The sequence below is a fragment of the Mobula hypostoma genome, chromosome 4 (genome assembly GCF_963921235.1).
Source record: "Mobula hypostoma chromosome 4, sMobHyp1.1, whole genome shotgun sequence".
In the NCBI taxonomy this organism is placed as follows: Eukaryota; Metazoa; Chordata; class Chondrichthyes; order Myliobatiformes; family Myliobatidae; genus Mobula; species Mobula hypostoma.
In genome coordinates this window covers 32,484,245-32,509,709 of record NC_086100.1, presented here as the reverse complement: position 1 = coordinate 32,509,709, position 25,465 = coordinate 32,484,245, and the positions used below count along the sequence as shown (strand labels likewise).

General features: G+C 38.6%; 1 protein-coding gene across 16 annotated transcripts in view; it reads right to left on the bottom strand.

Annotated features, from left to right (window-relative positions):
• Positions 1–25,465, bottom strand: part of dlg1b (discs large MAGUK scaffold protein 1b) — a 489,566-nt gene that overhangs the window by 7,417 nt on the left and 456,684 nt on the right. For 5 of the 16 annotated variants that reach the window (XM_063045518.1, XM_063045520.1, XM_063045524.1 and 2 more), the window contains 4 exons: positions 20,429–20,528; positions 10,713–10,754; positions 5,559–5,609; positions 3,480–3,581 (listed from right to left, as the gene is read on the bottom strand). In XM_063045518.1, the coding sequence (XP_062901588.1) occupies positions 3,480–3,581; positions 5,559–5,609; positions 10,713–10,754; positions 20,429–20,528 (295 nt within the window). Of the gene's footprint in view, positions 1–3,479; positions 3,582–5,558; positions 5,610–8,151; positions 8,188–10,712; positions 10,755–20,037; positions 20,084–20,428; positions 20,529–25,465 lie in introns of all 16 variants that reach the window. The other 11 variants (XM_063045521.1, XM_063045527.1, XM_063045532.1 and 8 more) reach the window with 6 other exon arrangements.

Genomic DNA, 25,465 nt, shown 5'->3' with positions numbered 1-25,465 from the left:
AATCTGTAGTGATCTGCTCAGAAGACACAGATGTCTTTATCATGTTTTTAGCATTTTGTGACAAGATTGAGGCCCCACTGTTCCAGAAGTATGGCACTAGAACTCGTACAAGGCTTGTAGACATCAGGAAGTTTGCTGCCACTGTTGGCATAGAGGTTTGTAGGGCTCTCATTGCGTTGCACGTATATACAGGATGTGACACTGTAAGCGCTTTTGCAGGCAAAGGGAAGACAAGTTGGATTTTCAGAAGGCCTTTGACAAGGTGCCACACATGAGGTTACTTAACAAGATAAGAGCCCATGGAATTACGGGAAAGTTACATACGTGGATAGAGCGTTGGCTGATTGGCAGGAAACAGAGAGTGGGAATAAAGGGATCCTATCCTGGTTGGCTGCCATTTACCTGTGGTGTTCCACAGGAGTCCGTGTTGGGGCCGCTTCTTTTTACATAGTACATCAACGATTTAGATTATGGAATAGATGGCTTTGTGGCTAAGTTTGCTGACGATATGAAGATAGGTGGAGGGGCCGGTAGTGCTGAGGAAACAGAGAGACTGCAGAGAGACTTGGATAGATTGGAAGAATGGGCAAAGAAGTGGCAAATGAAATACAATATTGGAAAGTGTATGTTATGCACTTTGGCAGAAGAAATAAACGGGCAGACTATTATTTAAATGGGGAAAGAATTCAAAGTTCTGAGATGCAACGGGACTTGGGAGTCCTCATACAGGATACCCTTAAGGTTAACCTCCAGGTAGAGTCGGTGGTGAAGAAGGCGAATGCAATGTTGGCATTCATTTCTAGAGGAATAGAGTATAGGAGCAGGGATGTGATGTTGAGGCTCTACAAGGCGCTGGTGAGACCTCACTTGGAGTACTGTGAGCAGTTTTGGTCTCCTTATTTAAGAAAGGATGTGCTGACATTGGAGAGGGTAGAGAAGATTCACTAGAATGATTCCGGGAAGGACAGGGTTAATATATGAGGAGCGTTTGTACGCTCTTGGACTGTATTCCTTGGAGTTTAGAAGAATGAGAGGAGACCTTATAGAAACATTTCGAATGTTGAAAGGCATGGACAGAGTGGATGTGGCAAGGTTGTTTCCCAGGATGGGGGAGTATAGTATGAGAGGGCATGACTTAAGGATTGAAGGGCGCCCATTCAGAACAGAAATGTGAAGAAATTTTTTTAGCCAGAGAGTGGTGAATCTATGGAATTTGTTGCCACGGGCAGCAGCGGAGGCCAAGTCATTGGGTGTATTTAAGGCAGGATTGATAGGTATCTGAGTAGCCAGGGCATCAAAGGTTATGGTGAGAAGGCAGAGGAGTGGGACTAAATGGGAGAATGGATCAGCTCATGATAAAATGACGGAGCAGACTCGATGGGCCAAATGGCTGACTTCTGCTCCTCTGTCTTATGGTCTTATGGTCTAAGTGTTCTAAAACTTCTGACCAGCAACAGGGAAACTCAAGACACATTCTTAGAATTGGGTCAGGAATGGGACCTCTTCCCAGAACTGATGGACAAACTGGAGGCAGTTACATGTCTGCTGTATGCCCCAAAAGCATCGACCACCAAGGTCAATGAGCTCAGGTATCACCTTTTCTGTGCTAAAAAAGGTGAAATCTAAAGTCATTAACTCCCACCATGCAAGGACTGTTTAACAAAACATGCACAGCGAGCCAACTACCAGGCTGGTATATGGAGAAGATGTTTGGAGAAGGACCCACAAGTGCCAAGCGTTGTTGGCAGAGGATGGAAGATGGAGAGAGAAGAGGGAGCTGAACAGTTGGTGGTGCACTGGATGGAAGGCCAGCCTGCACCCGATGCCGTCCTGGATCTACTGGCCTGTAACTGTCCAAAAAAATGTTCACTCCCAAGATGTACGTGTGTTGCAAATGGCCTCAGGTGTACTGACATGTGTAGACTGGCAGACTGTGAGAACCAGGCAGCCAGCTCAGAGTGTGGAATGTTCAGATGAAGATGTGGAAGATGTGGAAGACTTGGAAAATTATTATGATTATTAATAGGTTGTGAAAGTATGGAAAACGAAGTATGGAAAGCAGTCTTTGATTAAATATATTCATTTTACAACCAAATGGGGCCTAGGTTAAAGCCATGTGGAACCCATTTGAATTATTGTACTGTAATTCTATATGCTATGACAAAAGCTTAAGATTGTTTTGATTTGATACAACAATATGGAAAATATCATGACATTGATAAAACTCCAGAAATCTCTCCAAATGAGGTTTTTAACCTTTTGGGGGGTGGGGTAACATTTTCTGTTGTACTGATGTTAATATGGAATATATACAAAAAGTGATTACTTATTTGAAGTAATAAAGCTACCACTGGTGCAATGCTATCACATATTTTCTAACTCTAGAGATGTATACCTTGCCAAAAATCACTATGAGCATTATTCCCCTCAGATGGTACCGACCAACCCTACTGGCTCACGGACTAGAAGTTAGTTCAGGGATGGGTGCAGGGAAGTTTTTTTTTTGAAACACAGAAAGTGCTGGGTGCCTGGAATATACTGCTTGGGGTGGTGGTAACTACAATACAACAGAGGCGTTCAATGTTACATTGCAGTGGAATGTAATGAAAAATAAGATCAACGACTTGCCAGATAGTCTGACTATGGCGAAGGTAGTTGCTACAGACCAGTGATCATTTTGCTTTCAACAGTAGGTTCAATTATTTTTAAAAAATTGGCCTATTCAAAATAATAGTTAAGATGGGAGCTTACAGGAAAAGTGTAACTGTGTAAATGAAGGTTTCAGCTCATTCCAACCCATAAAGGTTCCACACTGAAAGATGTCAGTCACACCTCAAGGTCATGATAGTTACCAGTGACACAACCGACCACACCCTATCCCACTTCCGTCTCCACCCAAAAGAAAGCAACAACATTGCAGACACAATAACAACAACATCATCAATACTGAAGCTCTCAACGATGAGCAGAGAATCTCAGTTCAGATTCCCAAGCATCAGGAGCAGCGAAGTGTCTGCAGTGCTTGGACTATCCTGACATCCAACAAAATCAGTACCTGTCAAGACATTTTTCATTTTTCTAACAAAAGAACCTTGGGTGGGAATCCTGAGGCGTTCCTGGATCTGGATAAGCACCAGTCGTAGGAACTGGGAGTTCTAGCATGTCTCTTGGGTTGGTGAAATGGGGGAGAGGAATGGAAAGGAGGGAGGAGAACCATTCCAGAAGCACCTAAAGGCCAAGGTTTATCAGAAAGCATTGACCCAAGGGCTGATGGGTGAGTGGACAGAACACAGGAGGCCTAGCGAATCGCTGATAACTATGACATGATTTGCTGGTCTTCAGGTCATTATGCCTGAACACCCAAGCCCCATCCACCAGAATGCCAATGACAAATGAAGTTTTCAAACACAGAGGTGGACAGTGCCCACTGAAGAAACCCTTTGAGAGTCTACTTGCTGTCACAATGACAAAATACTTACGTGGAACACATGACCCAAACTTGTCTGGAAATTCCGAGATTAGATCATCATTAATTCGATCTTTCATGGGTCCCAGAATTATAACTGGTCGAGAGTAACGGACTATGTAACAAAGACGAAAAGCCAGTTGAACAAAGTTAGACAGGCCATGACATGTACATTTTGACAACAGTAAGAACGGGCTCAGCAGATCGGTTTACCTTAATAAACAGTCACAGACAATCCCTTCTCTTCTAGTAGTATTAATACCATTTTGGTTTTGAATGGAAAGCTGACACATCATCAGCTCTTTTATTAATCTATTCCTGGATTTCTCTGATCCTGGTTTGGAGATAAGTCAGCTCTTTTCAGCATGGCAGACACAACCAATTCTTAATTGATGCATTCTACCTGTAAGCATAATGTCTTGACATGGCAACTGCTCTCTATATGTGACTGCAGAGAGTTGTGGATCCAGCTCAGCACATCACAGGAACCAGCCTCCCGCTTCTGGACTCCATACTTCTCATTGCCTTAATAAAAAAGCCAGCATAATCAAAGTCCCACCCACCCTGGATACTATCTCTTCTTTTCCCATTGGGCAGAAGATACAAAAGCCTGAAAGCACGAAGCACTAGGTTCAAGGACAGTTTCCATACCATTTTTATCAGACTTTTGACTGAATTTTGTATAATAACTGGACTCCTGCTCTCACAATTTACCTCATTATGATCCTGCATTTTATTGTTTACCTGCACTGCACTTCTCCAGCAGCCTATTCTAGCTCAATGCACTGTGTAATGATCTAATCTCTGTGAACAGTATGCAATAGAAGTTTATCATTCTATCTTGGTAAATGTGACCATAAAAAAATCAACAACAATGTAACGTTCAAGTCTCCGAGTCCCGCTTTCCCACTAATACTTCCTATTCTCCAAATAACTAAGTTAATTTATGGTCTCCTTCAAAGTACTCTGAAAAGGCAGGAAAGTAAAATGGGAATTGGAAGATGAGGGTGAAGTGGGAAGTTTTATAAAGCGGAAGAAGAAACTTGAAGGGATCTGGAGAAAAGTCCCAGCGTACTGGGTTGTAATGTTTGAAATTTGTGGGGAGACGGCTACACAAATCGGAGAACATGTAATCCACACAAAAAAGTGAGGGAATTAACTTGGATGGAGTACTGAAGACTGATACAGTGGAATAAGATTATAAAGCGAGAAGAATGGATGTGGAAACAACGTATTGGGGATACGAACAAGGGTCAGCAAGGTTATCCATTAAACAGTGAGGTACTACATAGTCAATGAATAGGCTGAAGAATTTCTTTGAGAAGTTCAGTGCTTGAGAGCTAAAAGAAGAACACTGGGAGTAAATTACTTCAGAGTAACAATGATTCCCTGCGAATGATAGCAAAGGAAAGCTGTAAATGCAGGGATAGAGAGTATTGGACAAAATGATGGACAAGATACAGGGCTTGAAGAACAGTTTAGGCTAAACTAGGCTGATTTTGATCAGATAGACTCAATACTTGGATAGGATGAACCTTGAACTGAAGAGATGTCAACAGAGGAGTGATTTACTGCCCTGGATAGTGACATATATAGTACAAGTACCCTTGATTGAGCAGACACATGCTTGCTCTTATACAAGTGGCCAGCAAATTTGAAACTTTGGCTTTAGCTTGGGGCTTGCTGTATGCAAACCACCACAACCTTGGCCCTGGAGTAACGTTGCTTTGTTTTGTGGTATTCATGTATGGTTGAGAGACAATTAAACTTGAACTTGATCAAAATTACAGGCAATTCACTGTTCAACTATGTGGAAAGAGGCAGACTTGTGTTGTATTTCTTCAGACAATAAGCCAGAAGCTTGGAGTGAATGCAAAGTCTTTGATGGGATGCAGTTCCAACTTGGATTAATGTTTTACTTCCCACAATTATTCGTTCGCACTGTGGTAGATTTCAGCCTTCACAGCATCCACAGATGAGGTGTGTGGAAATTTGAGCTATTGAACTATGGAGAAAACTAGTTTTCAAAAATCAATGACAAAATGTGTTGAATTTTTCTCGATCATTGCATCAATCATCTGTTTCTACTTACCCTCCTGCTGTCCAACAGGCTCGTATGAGAGGACGTAATCTTCCTGACCACCTATCCCAAAAGATAATATACGGATGCACAAATTTACAATAAAAATCATGTTATAAAAACATTACAGTCTACCAAAAGTATGAAATTTTATTTTTAAAGCTGAAGCAGGAGGTTTTGGGGAAAGGAGGTATGAGGGAAGATTAGTAGAGCATTCTCATTCACTGAGATAACATTTAATAATAGAACCAAACCCCAAATTTCTCATCTGAATATTAAAAGCTGACTATTTCCCCCAAAATCAAATATTTGGTTGGGATGGAAAACCTAAAATGCTGGAAATAATCAGCATTTTAAATAATCAGCCGCCAACCACTAACAATTAATGTTCAAAACATGTTTTAGTTCAAGATTATGTTGGTGTTTAATTAAAACATTAGTAAAAACATAAATAAGTATCTGAACCACACCTGCAGGATAACTTTTCAAAACAATACATGATTCATATGAAACTATCTGCTATTTTGAATGACTAATATGTAGTCTCAGATTAATTCTATTTGTATTAAAATACATTAACAATCTGAGTCTCCGGGAGGGAACTTCATTTGACTTGAAAGAATGTGAGTCGAAACTGCACTGAGGTCACGGAAACAAGACTTGAGGTTTTCAGTAAAAGAACTGCTTCAATAATGTGGAAAAAACTGCTTTTCAGAAATTTAGGATTTAGTCTTGCACGTCTCTGATATTGATCACATGAAAAGTAGGACTGCGAGAATGCCTTAAATACATGAAGAAATATTGCAATAACTAATCTACCAATAACTTCTACTGAAGAAATGTAATGTTTTGTATCCTCGAAGTTATCTAGCAGCAAGAATTTGTATCCTTTCTACTGTATCCAACTAGAATGTCAAATTGGATATGATTAGATTCAAAAGGTAATTCAAAAATATGAAATCCGTGACAGATTAGGAATATTAGAGTGCATTGGAAAAGTATAGGGGGAGCAGGATTAAGCCCCTGGTAAAAGCACAGACAGAGGTCAAAATGGTTTACTGCTGCATTTTTCTGCTGTATGGTTTAAACTTCTCAATGGCATTTAAACAACATTGAAAGGCATATACACCACACGAGGAATATTCACGCCACAGTACTGAGCAGCAGCACATCGACAACATTAAAGACTGACATACCACTGGTCAGATATTTAAAGCAATTCCTTGTTATGGATACTTGTTGCAATTCATTTAACACTTCAACTGCCACTAAAGAAAAAACACCATTCTTATCAGCTGAGAATAACTTGTTCTCAAAAGGACGATCCTTTTCTATAATACTAGATATTCACAATCCTGTGGAACGTATTGTTTTTACATTTAGTATCTGGATTATCTGATATGATTGTACCTTATACTGAAGATAAAGGATCATCTTTGAGTTACTAGAGTGTGCTCGAATTATATAGACTAGGGTGGACTAATGATCACAATTTCCAGGTATGCAAGGCCAAATCCTCTACTGATGCAAGATGCTTCATTTTCCACAGTGGCTGACCTCAGGAACAGGCCATCAGCTTTTATAATGGATGCTATTTGCTGGAATCTCTTCAAGTGAACATTCAAACCCATTTTTGGCTAAGATAAAAGTTACTTCCAACAATATTCTGGTACTTCACAGAACTATCAGGGCCAACAGGACTTCTTGAGATCAGAAGAATTCTCATATTTTCACTTGTTTTATCGGCTTACTGCTGGACTCCAGCTCTACTCCCCTCCAAAATTTGCCAGTGGCTTTTTCACTTGGCCAGGTCAAAACATCTAGCAGGCAAAGGTGCAAAAACATGCAAAAATGGCATCACAATTTACCTGAAGATATTTCGTTGGACTTGAAGTTCTTTTACCATCTCCCACTTTTGTAAGTTCACATTTCATTGACCAGCTTAGAATGGCAGTTGAAGGGTTTTTGCAGTTATATATTCAATTAAAGCAGTACATTCACACCCTTTCATAAAATATTTCAGAACAACTTTTTCCAAAAAGCAAGAGAGTTTTGTAACTGAAATAAATACTTCATGTTACAGTAGCCATAAAGTTTAAGAATTCGTTGGCTTCATGTTGTTAGACTGAATTAGCTATGAACATTTCAGTGCCACTTCAACAAAAACAACAGCCAAGATGAGGTATCTCTGTGCATGTTTCATTTCTGCAACCTTGATTAAAATGCATTGTCCAGGATCAATGCATCGTACAAGAGAAATTAGAATAAGAGAAAACAAAAATATTATTGGTTTGGGTGGTGGGGGAGGGGAGATGACGGGGAGGGGAGTTTTACCTACAGGGTTCAGGTGATACAAAGTAATTAGTAGGTTCAGAAATAATTGACCAGATGAATGTACAACTTTAACTGTTTTCAGGCAGAAGAGAAATTGTTAAAAGTTAATAAATAAAATGAGCATATTGTCCAAAAAAACTCAAAGAAGCAACTCATGCTGTTATATGCACTTATTTGAAAATGCGTCCATGAAGAGTCTAAAATACATGCAGAGGACTGATGAGAAACAATGCACACTTGAGATACATAAACAGAACTGTTTGAAATTAACCTCTCGTTTCACCGTACTCATCTGTAATCATGATTTCTGTCATGAACAGAGGAAGGCAGAAGGAAAAAGGGAAGAAGTAAAATTTGCAAAAGAAAAGTACAGTTTGAAAGTATTTACGAGATTCAGTCGGCTCCGTTACCAACCTGTGCAGCGCACCTCACAAAACTAGATCAGTGATAGTGACAGTGCTGGCTGCCCTTTCGCCGATGCCTCTATATATTTAATATTAACATTTCATAAAGAGTTAATAAAAATTAGTAATTCATATATGGCTAGTACCTTACAGCAAAGAAAATAATGCAGACATATTGCACACTGCATAACCTAGCTGGCTTTCAATAGTTGAAAGAACTCACGCTGACTGGCAGTGAATTAAGCTGGGTTACACGGTATACACCTCCTTTAAATAACACACTCAGCCCCAGCTTCAGCTGATATCTGTGCACAAAAGGCAGCAGTACTATACCTTGAAGAGAATCTTAAAGTGATGGAGAGGGATTTCATACTACCTTTGCACATGACCTACATTTTGTGAATTTTGTTTTATCTTCCATTAGTGATGGGTCCATTAGCAAGGGTCAGCTGTGCTTTCAATGGGATAGCTCTCAAATACATTACCTCTAATCCCTGTGATATGTTGGCTGTAAGGAAGCCAAACCTCATCTGGCTTTGCTGTAGCCAAGCAGATGCTCTGTCATTACTGTAACTTGAACAGGTATTCACATCTACTGCCATTTTGTCCGTCATCGTTATTCCTTTCTTTCCCAATATTTATTTTGTATTTTATAATTTTATGTCTTTGCACTGTACTGCTTCTGCAAACAGCAAATGTCATATAACACTGATAATCAGCCTGATTCTGATCCCTACTCAGCACCTAATCTCTCTGAAACAGCTCACACCATCTCATTAATGCTACAACTCTAAAGCAACCAAACATTTCAGTCATTTATAACTTTCAGATATGATTATTTTTACCTTATCTTTCTCCTTTCACAAAGGCGCTCTACATTCTTTCTATGAGCTACAATATTGAATAATGACCTACTCCACTTGGTTTTACATTCACCAGGTAATCTCCTGCCCAGGACGAAATGCCCAGTAAAGAGATACATGTCCACAGTAAAAATTCTTGGCCAAATGAAGAAAACTGAAACTGTACGGATCTCAACGGGCTCATTGCAGACCAGAATAAGAACTTTCCCAGTTGGAAAACTTTCACATTGAACAAGATAGCAGTAGTTATTTTTGCGTGGACGTTTAATGCACTTAATCACTATCCTGTACATTGTATTTGGAAGACAAGACCAGATGCACCATGGTGAGAGGAGGAATAATTACAACCAGATATGGAGGCAATTCAGTCAACCCTTTCAGTAATATAAACTTCTTAATCTAGAGGTTCTCAAACTCATTTCTACAATGTAAAGCCACCAACCAGGAAATCCTAGCTGTAACAATGAGGCACCTCCAAGAGGAGGAGAGGAGGCAGCTCAAATATATAGTGGTATCATAAATACAGACAGAAGAACTTATGAGGTTAATAAGGAGTTCAAACAGGAACACCATTTTAATATTTTAGTTTTTGTAATTACCACATTGAGTGATTTAAGACTAACCAATTTTAGTAGATAATTTATGCCTCAGCCTTAAATGATCTACATATTAGAATGCCTGACTTTTATCATGGTCTCACTTTCAGTATTCAGTTATTTCAGAAGATTTATTCTCTTCATTTTTCAGAAAGTATTACGATCTTAGCTTGACATTGTAACTTGCTAGTGACCTTGATTTTTAAAAATAAGCACCTCATATATGGAGGTCAAAACACAGCAGAACTAAACTTGTAAAACAGACTTACCAAAAAATATGAACAAAATATTAAAAAATTCCAAAGGAGAACAAGCCACTCTGGACAAAACTTACATATATCCCTTCGAACTAAAATGTTGACATTAGTACTTGCAAAAAGGAAAGCTTGACAGGAGCAAGTTTAAAAAATCACATGGACTGATTGAGTCGCAAGCTCCACAATTTCCTCCCTACATCATTTTATTTCTCTGCTTTTAACTTATAAGATGCTTCTTAAAATCTCAGTAACCGTTGTTTTTAGCCATTTACCATAATGTCTTCATTTATGGCTTGGAATCAAATGTTTATATTCCTGTGAAGCACTTTGTGATGTTAACAGTGTTATAGTCACTATAAAATTAAAGTTGCTAATTATAATATTGTTAATGTAAAATTTTAAACAGCAAAATGTAAATATAGCCTCAAGAGTTAATTTAGTTATTTTCATTTCAAAGATCGCAAATGAAATTCTCAAGCACAAAATGGGCTTACATTTTATTCTAAGTGCTGTGGCAAGCTGAAGTTGGATAACAATTTGTTCTTAAAACAAGTCAGATTCTCATGGAAATGTACAATAACCATATATGAATAACTTTCTTTGCTGTGTTATAGAACATGCAACTTATTGGGCAGAGGCATGGAAATCTGTGCAAAGAATGTGCAACAAAAGGGTGAACTCAGAAGCAAACAGCAAACAAGAAACAACTTACGGTAACTACTTTCACTATCACTGGCATTAGAGGTTACATGCTCTGAAATCATAATAAAAGAAACATGAGCAACAGAATCAAATGTAACATGACAATACAAATTATGGTCAGCAAAATTTTGCATTACAAAAATGTGTAAATCATACCATGGAATCGTTTAATACAGTAACCATTTTATCGGATGATGATGTAAATACTGTGAACTGGGAAATCTGACCTGAGTCCTAAAGTCAAATATAACATAAAATACTGACGCCAAACCCAAAACTGATAAACTGCAGTAAATTACACTGAAAACACCAACCAGCAGTACTGCATAAATGCAGAATAATTTCCAAGCGGCAGAAGAATTCCTATCATTAAGCATTCATTGAAACTAGAGATCACCAATATGGTACCCAAGAATGCCACTGTAACCAGCTTGAGGAAAAAATGCAGAGAAGAGTTATCACCTCATTTATATTCTAATATTTTTCAATGGCTGTGGACGGTTGGGAGATCATGCTGGCCATTAATTAATATTTTGGGGAAAAAAAGTCCATCAACAGGTCCTTTAAGATGCAAACATCTGAATGACCTTGCATTGAAGGACAATGATGCATACAGAGCATTATCAGTTAACAAACAATAACCTTTAATAATTACAACCAGTTTTAATAATTCCAAGCACATTTTAAACAAAGAATATATGTACATTGGTTACTTAATAAAATGAATAAAATTCTTTGACTCTGTAACTCTGCCTACGATGTATAACATTACTGTCAGCCTTCATATTTGGAATCAGTTGTATGAAATTAAAGGTTCGATGAGAGGAGATATTAAGGAGGTAACTCAACTGTAAAGCATGTAGTGCAATTCTCACTGCTTAAAATATACCACTCCTTTCTGCAGCTAATAATCAAACCAGAAATAGGGCTTTGTAAAGGAGAGCAGGATTTCATTTAAAAAAACATAGAAATATCTAAATCATTTCATGTTAAACATTAGCTTATTTACAGCCAACATCCTACAAAAGTGTTATGTTCCAGCTCCCTGACGTATTACGGTTTTGTAATGTAGCACTGTTCATGCTACACCATCCAGCTTGGAGATCTTTCTGCACAATTACAACACAGAAATCTAATTTAAATAACTTGATAATCTGATCATCAGAATGAATGGAATGAAATCCGAGATGTCCCAAATAGTGATACTTAGGATTGGAATTTTCAAAGAAATCACAAATGTAGTGTGTGTAAGAAATAGATATGGCGTATGCTGAAATTGAACAAATTTCAGTCATTGTTATGTGACCAAACTCTACATCCCCCAATGCTGACTTTTGTATTGGATACATGGTTAAATGCAAGAATCCATTTCACCTGGACTAAAAGCCATGCAGCAATACTGTACTGAACATTGATGAAAAACACAAACATATTCCAATCTATAGCACTGACATTCTGAAGTATAAAGGACAGTTTTCAGTGTTCACTAATATTTAGCATCATCATAAATGCATTCCCCAAAGTGAATTCTGCATCCAACACAGGAACGGTCAAAAGGAGTCTACAGGTTTTTCTGCAAAAGGGTTATATTATCAGTGAATTGATTGAAGTGAAGCTGATATTAAAAAAAAGTAACCATGGCGAATGTTACAAAAGCTAATAATCTTTGATTTTCTATCTGGATGAAATAAAGAAGAAAAAAAAACACAAAAGTGGATTTTCAACAGTCATGTTAAAATGAGTACTTGGTTTCAGATTTTAACATGAGGCTGGGTACAAAATGTTCTTACTACCTTTCCCTTTTATGTAACAAGTATTTAACTATCTTATTGTACTCCCTGCTAAGGTGTAAAATATTAATCAGCTGCATTTGTGATTGAGAATAAATGAACTGAACCTTCCCCATGGTAACAAGGGCATATTACTAGCCAACAGTAGATCAGGATTCCAATCAATGCACATAATAGTCACAAGAAGCAGTCACGAATTTTACTTCACTTTCATCATTTTTAAGATCTACCAACTTAGAGAAATAAACCTCAGTTAATTTGCTTCAAATACTTCCTATTATTTGTCCAATACATAGTATAAAATTCCTTTCAGTTTTGTCAGGAAAAACTATATCCTTTCTCCACTTTTCTCATGAAGGTTTTGGTTTAAACTGTGATTCTTTAATACCAAGGGTCATTCCACATAATATATTGTGAAACATTTTACCAACATTGTTATTAGTACAGTAAAACAAATATAATCCATGATACAATTGTTTAAAAATTCTGATGGCTTGGTATGTGGCCCTCAGACCGCTGTAAACCAATCTTGCTTCGTGTGATGGATATACACTGTCCAGGACTCAAAGAGTTGTTTTTGTGTAAGTTAAACTCCCAACCAATATTCTTTGCTCAGCTTCTTGTCATAACCAAGAACCAATCTTCAGTTCTTAATGAAAATTGCAAGTCACATCAGTCTGAAATTAAAAGGTAGGCTTTGCAAACAAGCAGCACTGCCTATAGAGCACAAGCTGTTGGCCAACAACTAGGGATTGGCTGCTCACGAGACACAAGACAATGGGGTTCTGTTAATTGTGCCTGTAAATTAACACAAGTGAAATTATTTAGTTCAAGGAAGCTTGCAAACCAGACTGCTACTATCACATAGTAAATACATCAAATGGCTGACCTATCAATAATTGGGAGATTCATGTACTCAGAGAATCAGCCCTCACAGCATTAATTTTGGGTGTCTGGGACCTCTGACCCCAGCTGCTTTTAGATCTTCTGCGTGAAGTCAGCAAGGAGTGTAAAAAAAACAGTATAAATGAAAGAAAACAGTCAGGCTTGTTAGGAATGATGAAGGAATGACAAGAAGAATGACAGAAATATGGGCTGACAAGAATCTATGCCTCTGCCTTCGACTTCTGCAGTGGATGACTTGTTTGTTTGCAACCTGTCAAGAGTAGCGGTTTCCGTGATGCTAATACAGTTCGGGGTGTTGGAATTCAGAGTTCAATCCCGGAATGAGGAATTCCTCTGCTCTCCCCGTGGAATGCGAGTGTTTCCTCTCATAGTCCAATGATGTACCGGTTAGTAGGTTAAATCGGGGGTTGCTGGCCAGTGATGCTTGATGTGTCAGAAGGGCCTATTCTGTGCTGTCTCAAAAAAAAATAAATAGACACTTGTTGGTATGTCTTTTTAGCTTATAGGAATTATACCTGTGTTTTGGAAATCCTTCATGTTTTAGAAATTATTGGTAATTTCAAAATCTTTTAAGATAGAAATCCTCCGAGAGTTTCCAATGTGTTTTAAGAATTTTATCTAAATTTAAATGTGTACCACTAAAAATAAAAGAACTATGTTTAAATGACTTTGCTAGCTGGAACTATCTTCTCCTTGTTGGGGAGGGGGATACACTGCTCAAATAGTGGGTATTGGTAGCTAAACTCACCCCGGAGGATAAATGACAATGTGATCTAGCCTTTGAAGAGTAGGTGGCTACAGTATAACCTCTCTTTAGTGTGGGTATCCATATCAAACTATAGTGGATAGGGCTTACTGGCTGTATCACTGCCTAGTATGGGAACTTGATCACTGGGTACTGCAGAGAGTGGTATGGACAGCCCAGTGCATTTGTGGACCTGAACTTCCTCCATTGAGGACATTTACAGCAGCAGGTGCAGAAAGAAGGCCTGGAAGATCATCAGGGACACCAGTCACCCCAACCACAAACTGTTTCAGCTGCTTCCATCTGGCAAACAGTAGTGCAGCAATAAAGCCAGGACCAACAGGCTCTGGGAAGCTTCTTTCTACAAGCCATTAAACTTATAAATTCACATGTCTGTACATGCGATGGAGTCATAACACAAAAGGTTTTTACTCACACATGTCGTGGGACGGATGTAAGATTTAAATAAATTCAATTCAATTACGATCTTCATCTGAGTCCAGAACTTCAGACAGCAAACCCAAAACCATCACAGTAGCCTATATATGACACCAGACCCATAGAAATGTAGTTGAATGCTCTCTAAATGTCTTCCAGTAAGATGGTCGCATATTCAGATACAGCAGCTTCTACAGAGTCAGCCAAAAGTGTTATTGCCTGTTTTGAACTTTTTTTACAATCCCAAGACCCTGATGGAGGTTAAGAACTTAAAGTACTGCAGGTCTGCCCCATCAGTGAGTTGCACACTGGTGGAGAAACTGTAAGAGCTGGACCTGGTGCGGACCATGATGCTGTCTGCGACAGAGAGGAGTCAGTGCGCAAAGAAGGTATGCAGTCCAACAGCAAGTGATCATCTTAGTCAGTTTTCTTGTGATCGCAAGACCCTGTTGGACAACGATGATGTGGAATGTTGCAAGTCCAATTCACTGGTTTATTGGCGAACAGCGGGGTAGCTGTTTGGCCTCTGTCGTAGCAAGGACTAGGCCCCAAGCTGCAGTGTCGCCTGTCTGCAGCCACCCAGGGGAAGGCATCAGAGTTAGGCACCCCACCGGAGTGCTGGAGGCTGCCCTCCAGAGTTTGCTCAGCAGAAGACAAGCTGTATTGTGTTCAACGGCAGACTGCTGTAATATTCATGTACTCAGGGACTTAGACTATATATTTTTTTAATGTAACTGTATGTTTACTGCTATCTTATATGTTCTGTATGTGCTTTGTGCTGTGTACGACTGTAGGTATTGTGTTTTGTACCTTAGCTCCGGAGTAACGCTGTTTCATTTGGCTGTATTCATGTATGGTTGAATGACAATTAAACTGGAACTAAAATGCCCTGGAACGCTACTAAAGTCAGAAACGAAGAGATCAACAATAAATACTGAATTGTCATTGATGTCAGTAACAGAAGCTACTCATCATCAATTTTAATTCACTCCACAAGGTATCAGGAATCGCTCGGAGCACTGAATAATAAAGCTGTGAAGCAGGCAACAGTAAAACTGTCCTACTGAACATCTAAGCTTCAGAGCATGAAGTAGCTCTTGCCTAACTGTTCCAGCACCATTAAATATCAGCAAGGAAAATTCCCCAAGTATGTTAAAAGTAGAACAATTCTATTCCAGCTAATTACCAGTCAAAGTAAATTATTATCAAAGTACGTATATGTCACCATATACTACCTTGAGATTCATTTTCTTGCAGGTGTTTGGGAAGGTGTCCCAGTGTTCTGTCAGTCAAAGTGAGCATAAAAGGCACTGAGCTCGTCTGGAAGCAAGACACAGTTGTCATTTATGCTGCTTGGTTTTGCTTTCTAGCAGGTGATGGCATTCAAGCCTTGCCACAGCCGTCAAGCATTTTTCTGTGATTCAAGCTTTGTCTGGAATTGCCACTTTGCATGTTAGATGGCATGTGACAGTCAGTCTATTCTCAATCATCAAAATGATGGAACGTACAATCGACAGTGATATCAATGGCACCAACTCACTGACGTCAGCTTGGGTTTTGCCAGACCTAGACCTCATTACAGCCCTGTACAAAGAGTCTGCACACATCACACCTCACAAAGGAAGAAGGCTGCATTATTTGAATCAGCCACAGGATATCACCACAGGGCAAGGCTAAGTCCTGATATCAACCATCAGTTGTTTAATCAATGACCTTTCACCCATCATCAATATCAAAGGAAGGATGCATTCATAATTGTTTTGCAAATGTGGCATGGTAGTGTTGCAGTTAGTACAATGTTTTGCAGCCTGCCAGCTGTGAGAATGGGTTCAAGTCCCAGCACTGCCTGTAAGGAGTTTGCCCATTCTCTTCAGTACCACATAGGCTTCCTCTGTGCTCCAGTTTCCTCCTACATTCTGGTTAGTGAGTTGTGGGGCATTCTATATGGGCCTGGCAACACTTGCTGGCTGCCTAGCACAATCCTCACTGATTTTATTTGACACAAACAATGGATTTCACTGTATGCTTCTATGCACATGTGACAAATAACACTAATCTTAATCTCAAAATATGAAGTAGCCCATATCCGCGTGCATCAAGATCTAAACATCAGGCAAGTGGCATCAGTTGCATACAAATGCCAGCCAATAACCACCTGCAACAAATGGCGAACTACCTACCCTTGGCATTCAATAGCATTCCCATTACCAAGTTCCCAGCAGTTGCCATTATTAACCAGAAACGAAATTGAGCCAAGCACATAAATAAAGGACACATAAGAACAGGTCTGAGGCTTGGTACCTCACTGTCAGATACCCAAAGCCTCTTTACCTTCTACCAAAGCAGAAATGAGTGTTGTGTGACCTGGTAACATTGCAGGAAAAGACAGCCCCATCAATTGACAACTCATTTACAACACTAAATGTTCCTTCCTTCCAACAACAGATGTATAGCAGGGATGCAGTGTGCACCACTTCTAAAATTCATTGTGGTCACTTACCCAAGCTGCTGTATCAACACCTGCCAAACCCACAAAATTTACAACCAAAAAGAACTACATATTCGGGCACATTGGAGCACCAGCTTCTGCAACATCCTGAATTGAAAACATTTTGACATTCCCTGATCATTTCTGGGCCTAAATCCTGGAATCCCTTCCCAACAGCATCATGGGAGCACCTACTTCAGGACTTCTCAAACGCAGTTAGGGACAGGAAATAAATGCTGGCCTTGTCAAAAATCCCCAGATCCTGAAAGGTAAAGAATTTTTTTTTCTAAAAATGAAGGTTGCTGAAAACACCAACACACCTCTCGGGAGAGAATTGCATCTGGTCTCTCAGTCATTTTGCAATTATCAGAACCATTGTTAGTTAGCAGTAGAGAAAATATTAAAATATTATTTCTTACTTTGGATTTGCACTAAAAGTGTCGGGTTTCTGATATTAGGATCACTTGGGTACAAGTAATGTGAAGTTTTCCAGTCTCAAACTTCAATGGCCACTGAACTGAATGATCCTGTGTTTATACTGCTCATACGCACTCTGAATCTGTCCGTCCTTTTCTTTTCGTGAACTGCTCTCTCAAATTCTTAATCTTACTAAGCTGATCATTCATTACTATTCCGTAAGTGTAATAATATGCACAAAAGGAAATCTATTGTATTTATTGAATTTTTGACAATCTGACCTAAGAGAAACATGAACCACATAAGCAAATTCCTCCTCCTCACCACTTTCCTACCCTCTATATCTTTTTCTTAAAGCACGGATTTATATTAGCTTCCGATCCAACTTAATATGCGGTTCTCCAGCACCTTGCCTTCCTGTTAACTCTTAAGTTACACTGGGCAGAAGGGGAAAAGAACACGATCTACAGCTGAACAAGAAATAAATCCCTTTCACCTACTCCAGACCTACCTCAACGTTTGTATTTGGGCACTTTTCAGTAAGGGTCAGCAAGATACAAAACTAGCCTTCTTCCTACCTTCTTGGCTCAAGCTATTCAAAGCCAGCTAACTACTTGATTGGTGCAATTAAGCTGCACAAAACTTGAAACACTGAAAATCTAAATTTGTTGTTTGTGCTTTAGAACTTCTTCTTGAACAAATTTTCTGATTGACACTAAATAATGAAAAAACTAATGATTATTAAATCCTAAATGATAAAGGATATCCCCTCAGCCTCTTACACCACTAAGAACAAACCTCTCCCTGTAACTAATTCCAGGCAACATCCTGGTAAATTTAGTTCATCAGCAATTAACAATGAGGGTGAATTCTTTTAGTCAGGAGCAGGTAATGATTTTCTAATTGGTAACTATTTCAGTTCACATCTCATTACGCTAAAAAAATAGACCGGACTCCCTGGGCAGTAAAGGATTTGTATAAAAATTTGCTGATTTGATCTCGGGGTGGCAAAGACAACATTCCACTACCTCCAACATTCAGCACAATTAAGTAAGCTTGTAATTAAGTCCTAATAATATAAAACTCAAGATTTTAAAAACATGCAAGTACCCAGTGCTGTACGCACACTCCTCAAATACAGTGAAAGAGAATGTTAACCAGACCAAGAACCCCAATCAGCAAGGCGAGAGTTGCAAAGAATAATAATCTTCCATTAAGCAAGCAACAATTAAATTGCCATATTTATAATCTTCATATCTGTTTAAAAGATGAAGCAAAACTTGTGGCTGAAAGAACTATGACATGTGCAAATGCAAATAATTTCCAGAAACAACTGTGAATCTTTTTACTGAATTTCACAGCTGTGGGAATTTCGAAGATCCTCATGGAAAGTAACTCTCGCTAGATTTCAGTTTCCCTTTTAAAAATCCGGGATACTTTTACATTTCCAATTGAATTAGTGTTTCTATTACATAGCTTAACGTAGTGAAATGTAAAAAAACAGGGGAATTTGTTGTTCTCTTCAATTGTTTGCATGATCTTTATTTTTTTCTTTCTCTTGAGTATCGAGTGTTAGTCTTTTATTTTTTATTTTTATTTTGTTTTCTTTAATTGGGTTCTTTCGGGTTTCTTGCTTTGTGGCTACCTGTGAGCAAGCAAATCTCAAGGTTGTATAATTTATTCATTCATTGATAATAAATGAATCTTGAATTTAGACATTCAAATGAGAACATGAAAGATAAAGATTCAGATTCAATCTCTGCTCAGATTTTGATCTCGTACCACACCAAGAGTATTGAGCTGACGGCAGGCATCCTTGGGGGAAGAGGAAGTCTTCATCAACCCCTGTAGCTCACTGATAGTGACAGCAGCCAGTTCATCCCAGAACTATGGGGGAAAATAATAAAATGCAAAACAAGATAGTCTGCTGAAAGGAAGCCATTGAACAAAGTAGTATAACCTGATGATTTCTAGCTCTCTGAAGATCTCACACAGTTTAAGGAAAACAAAACAAAAATCTTTCCTCCAGTTCACAGTTTGCAGACCACACCAATGTCATAATGTAAGAAAAAATCATTTGCAATTGTTTCCAGTTATTTCCTATGTTGACATTTAAAATTTGGTCATACTCTGAGGCAAACATTGATATTCTGCTTACTTCAGAATTGAAATTGGCTAGTTTGCAAACAAAGGCACACAAAAGGCGGAGAATGCCAGCCTGTTGCAAATAATTGTAACAAAATAAAAACTTCAGACACTATTTATATAATTTTAGGCAAGGGAAACATTTTACTTGCATTTGATTGATTTACAAATTTAAAACAAGTATCTGCTTTATTTGAAAGTCAACATAGGAAATACGGCCAGAGACTGCAAACCTGACTTTGCATGGCAATGATTGAAAAGTACAAATAAAGACATGAAAACCAATAACCACGAACCTCCCCCATGCCAGCAGAACCATACAAACCACTAGAAAAAGCAACAAAAAAACCCAGCTTAGAAAATAGATGGAGGCAAATGTGAATGGAGAGGATTTTCCGGCACTTACTCAGGCCTTTTGTTCCCATAACGTCGTCACCTAACCCGGGGATCTCCTGTAGAGTAGTCCCCAGACAGCAAGCAATAAAGAAAAAAGAACAATCACAGAAGAAAAAAAAATCTGTCAGTGACACATAACAAGTCTACTACCATGACAGACTGTTTGTGTGAACATAACTGGTTCAGAGGTTTCCCAGGTCAGGAGTTAACCATATAGTCTCATCATACAGACATATTAACAAAAGTGGATACAGCCAATTTTAAATAGATGCCCTTTTTAAAATAAAAAATGGGAAAAATCCAGCTGTATTCAGCAAAAACACATTGCCATGGTAACGCAGTAAAGGTCCCTTCTTGGAGATTGATCTTCTCTACAGGTGTGTCTGGTCACAGCTACTTACGTTCAAGGTCACTGGTCTCCCGCTCACTCTGCTGCTTGCTCTTGTAGAAGGGGAATTTTCGGGAAAAGATGTTCTTTTTACGCTTGTCATTGAATGACTGCTGAGGAAGAGAAGGAGTGGCAAAAAAAGGGGTGTCTAATGTCCACGTGGTTAATGCCCGACCCCAGAAACACATGGTAACTGAGTTGGGCCACAATCCCTTGCAATATTTTTTAAAAAATGATATATTATTAGATAGAGCCAAGAAATAATCTGAATTTTATTCCAGGAATAAATTTCCTACAAACCGTTATGAAAAACTGTAACGAGCTGACCTGAGAATCTTCCAGGACACTTAGCAATTTTGAATCTTAAAAAAAAGTTTATCAGCTGCAATAGTTGACAAGACAGAAATTAACCACCCTTAATTTGCTTCCACAAGACATAATAAAACATGTTCTGCAACTGAGATGATCAAAATTTAAAAAAAATCTGGTCAAGGTGTATATAAAAAGGTGTTCTTGACAAAGATTTTTTTGTAAGGTTTTTTGACGAGATTATGCTGAACATCTTATTGGAACAAGAAAATATAGATGAATTTAAATTGATGGATTGTGATATTGAAGATTGTGCAACAAAGGATAGAGGGTGAGACATGGTTGTTCACATGCTGTCTAACAAAGTCAAGTCTGGATTAATAAACTTTAAAATCATTGTGAAATTTCAGAAAGAATTTCATGAAGAAAATTCACAGCCAATGCAGAAAAGCTAAAATGCATCAAAATAATAAAAATCCAATTTCTCAAGAATTTCAGGCAAGTCTACAAGGTTTATTTATTCTAGAGCAAAACCTAAAACAATTAAACATGAGTAGTAATGCACGTAAACTATTAAGAAGAACTCTTATTCCTAAGTTTATTAAGCTTCATTTGAAGAAGAATTAGAAGAATTAAGGAACCTCTAAAGGAGTCGGCTTGTGGAAGCAATAGGAGAAAGACATCACACGTGTGAGTAGTAACAAGGGAGAGAACTTGCTCTCTAGGAAAAGAAAGGCCAGACATTATTGAAAAATATGGCATATTTATCTAGCATTAATGATTACATGATAAAAGTTAAAGAAAAACGAGTTAGCTGAAGTTAGTTACAATTGTATTGATGGTTTCTCTACTTTAGTATTTTAGCTGTATAATAAGAAACACTAACATCTCCCCCCATCGGTTAAGATTTGGAAAACTAATATGTGAATAATAAAAATGTCTTTTTTATTTGGTCAAGATTCGTTTTAATGCCATCCATTTTATATTAGCAAAACAGAATGTTAAAATTGAACTCCAAACTGTTCAAATCAAAATGGCAAGAGAAAATCCCAATCAAAAAAATAGTACTCAGATTCTCCCCAAGCTTACACCCGAAACAAGAGAAAATGGATTTTGAGCTCGAAAGGCAAGTTTCTCTTTTAAGTAGAGTGCATGCATAGCAAGGTAGGGCTTGACATTTACCAATGCCATCAAGGAGTTTGACCACTATTTGGTAAAACAGCTCCAAGAAATGCAATCTTCATCAATGGCAAGCGTTCTTATTGCAATCCTCTTGCAACACAACACATGCATGTTTCTGTGCACATCGGTCAACAATTATTCCAACCCAATAAACATGTAAAGAGCAACAATACAGGTTCTACATTTAGCACAGAAAAAGGTCATTAGCATTTATTTTAAATCCACAGCAGGTGGAAGCATGCTGTTAATCTTAGTCATTCTTGGCTATAAAAATTTAAAGTTAAATGCATACTTTGATATTAAAAAAAACAATCCGATGTTTATGAATCAAAATCAGTACTTTATAATAATGCACTTTTTTAAGATGATGTGTAACATAACGTTTTCTAATCAGAAATATATGTTCACTATTTAATTTAACCAGCAGCCCCCAGTGTTATCTTTTACTTTCTCTCCATCCCCGAGTTAAAAAGTACCACTGATTGAAACTGCAATGCGGCTGTCACATAACAGGAGGGCTATGGTTTAAATTCTGCTGGTCAGCATATAAATTTAAAAAAAACAGGCATTCTTAACTCTAAAGAGTCTGCTCAGGCAGAAGAATGGCAATGGACTTTTCCACACAAATTCTCACCAGGAAACTGAGCAGGGTGATGCAATTTAGAATTTGAGGAATGAAGAATATTGCAACGAAGGAGTGGCAAAAGTTATAAGTGTTTGGAGGAATTTCTGAGAGGTGTTCTTTTCCATCTGCAGCTGTTTCTACAAAAAGTAGGAAGTGCGTACAATGTATCATAATGTTTATCGTTATTGTGCAATCACAGCACAATCCATACCTACTTCTTTATGAATGTGAAGGTTTTGGCCAAAAGAAAACACTCAAGAGCTTTAACTACCGGTGGTACACAGAATGTATTTTGATTTTGCAGGGAACTTCCATCTTGATGCCCAAAACATCCCATCCCAACTTAATATAAATAATTTAAGAACATGCATGTGTTTCAGTTTTAGGGTCCATATTTTAAATTTATTGTCCAACTTCTGCATCCCACTAGTGCACTCTGAACCCAAGATTAAACCATCAGATCACAAACAAGAGAAAATCTGCAGATGCTGGAAATCCGCGCAACACACACAAAATGCTGGAGGAACTCAGCAGGCCTGGCAGCATTTATGGAAAAAAAGTACAGTTGACGTTTTGGGCCAAAACTCTTTGGCAGGACAGTATAAAGGGTCGAAGGGTTTCAGCCTGAAACGTCGACTGTACTTTTTTCCATAGATACTGCCTGGCCTACTGAGTTCCTCCAGCATTTTGTGTGTGTTGCATTAAACCCTCAGATACTGTTCATTAATGCCCAATTGCAAACTAAACCACAAGTTCAAATTTGCTGATGCCCAATGGAAGAAAATTTATTCTATACTGTAGCTTTGTTCTTCCAATTCACTGCTTTTATAAAGTCCTGGAACAAGAGTCAGTTAACTGTTGAAGGCTGGAATACGAAGATTAAAAACAATTTGTTTTAATTTTGCATGCAAGGGATGGTCAAGTGAAGTTTGTGGTAGAAGGGAAAAACTGCTTTGTAAGCAGTATCAAGTTGAGTGCAGCAGGAATAGTGTTCGACTCTACTTGATATTGTTCATAATTGAGCCTGGAAGCAATGATGAGATAGGTGACACACGCAAAATGCTGTAGGAACTCAGCAGACCAGGCTGCATCTATAGAGGATAGTACAAATGACGTTTTGGGCCGAGACCCTTCAGCAAGACTGCAGAAAAAAAGATGAGGAGTCAGAGTTGGGGGTGGGGGGGGGGACGTGAGGAAATAGGTGAAACCGGGAGGGGGGGAGGGCAAAGTAAACTCTGACTCCTCATCTTTTTTCTCTAGTTCTGATGAAGGGTTTCAGCCTGAAACATCGACTGTACTATTTTCCTTAGATGTTGCCTGGCCTGCTGAGTTCCTCCAGCATTTTGTTTGTGTTACTTGTGTGATGGGACTCTGAATTACCCCTATGAACTGTGCTCATTTACCCCTATTAACTGTGCTTTTGAAAAGAGAGAGAGAGTTATTTACCACCGACATTTTGTTTTGAAAGAGAGAGAGAGAGACGAAGATTAACTGTTGGACTGTCACTTTAAGGCACGAGAAAGAACTGGTAAACTCTTGGATTTCTGCTGAGTTGGAGTTGGAGACGGCACCGAGCTGCTCGTAAGTTGCTATGGTGACCGAAGGCGGTGTTATTTAATGGACACTCGATGTTATGATTTTCGGCAGGTTGTTGATATTTCTCAAGGACAGTTCGCCTGCTTGTGCATTTCTTCACAGAGAGAGGAAGGAGGAGCTATTTGAGTGACTGTTGATGCTCAGCACGGGAAGATAAAATAGGAGGTCAGATGATAGACCTCAGACACATGTTCTGGACACTGAACGAGCATTGTTGTGGCCACAAGAAAAGTGGGTTTTGGAGGATTGACCAGGCGGATCAATCCGCTGCTCTTGCAGTGGAAAGGAAGGGGTTGACTGGTGGGGAGTTGTCCATGTGTCCACCCTCGCCTGGGGGATAGCTCCACTACAGAAAACCGGTCCCCTTTGTTAAAGTCGCAGTCGGTAACTTTTAAGGGATTTTGAAGGACAACGAGAAGATCGATGGCATCAGCTGACCTGAAGACTCAAATCTCTCCCTCTCCCTCCCCATCAATACTCAACTCAATACCATGAACTGAACTGAACTGAACTTTACTCACCATGGTAAGACTGTATCTTTTTACCCCTAGACTTAAAGAAGCTTGGTTTTTCATACATATATATTTCCACACTTACTGATATACTTGTACTTACATAAATATATATATAATCATTGCTAACCTGTTTGATTTATCTACATTTACATTACTGTATTGCGTAGTTACTAATAAATATTAGTAGTTTATAGCAATACTGGACTCCAAAGTGTTTTCCATCTCTGCTGGTTCTTTATTCCCATCACGGGGTACGTCACACTTGGATTTGCAACATCTGCAGATTTTCTCGTTTGGAATGGAATAGGTGAAGTCTCAGCTGATGCTGGAATTATCTTTACTGACAGAGTTAGCCGTGAAGATAATATATTACTTGCTTAGTTATGCTAAAGAAGGCATGGGTGGAGTTAGCATTACTAGAACAAGGTGGAACTGTCATCTTGGAAAAGGTTTCATAATTACAAAAGTGATCGCAATCAGTGTAAATCTAACCCAACTACAGCTTGTCTTTATTTACATGAGTTTGGATTGTGTTATGAATCACCAACAGTAAATCATTCATGGATTATTCAATTGGTTTATCCTCTACACTATTCTCCCCCTTCAATCTGATAGAACCTAACTAAGTTTGAATCTTCCTTTAGTAGATTTACCATTGGACAGACTGCAGTGAAAGTTTTGATATGGAACACCCTCCTATTTAAACAATAACAAAATCTATGACTTTATACTAGTCTTGAGCACCTGAAGATTTTTGGAATTAAAATTGATGGGAAAATCAGATCTACTTTTGGAACCTACTTCGTTGCACCCTCAGTTCAGT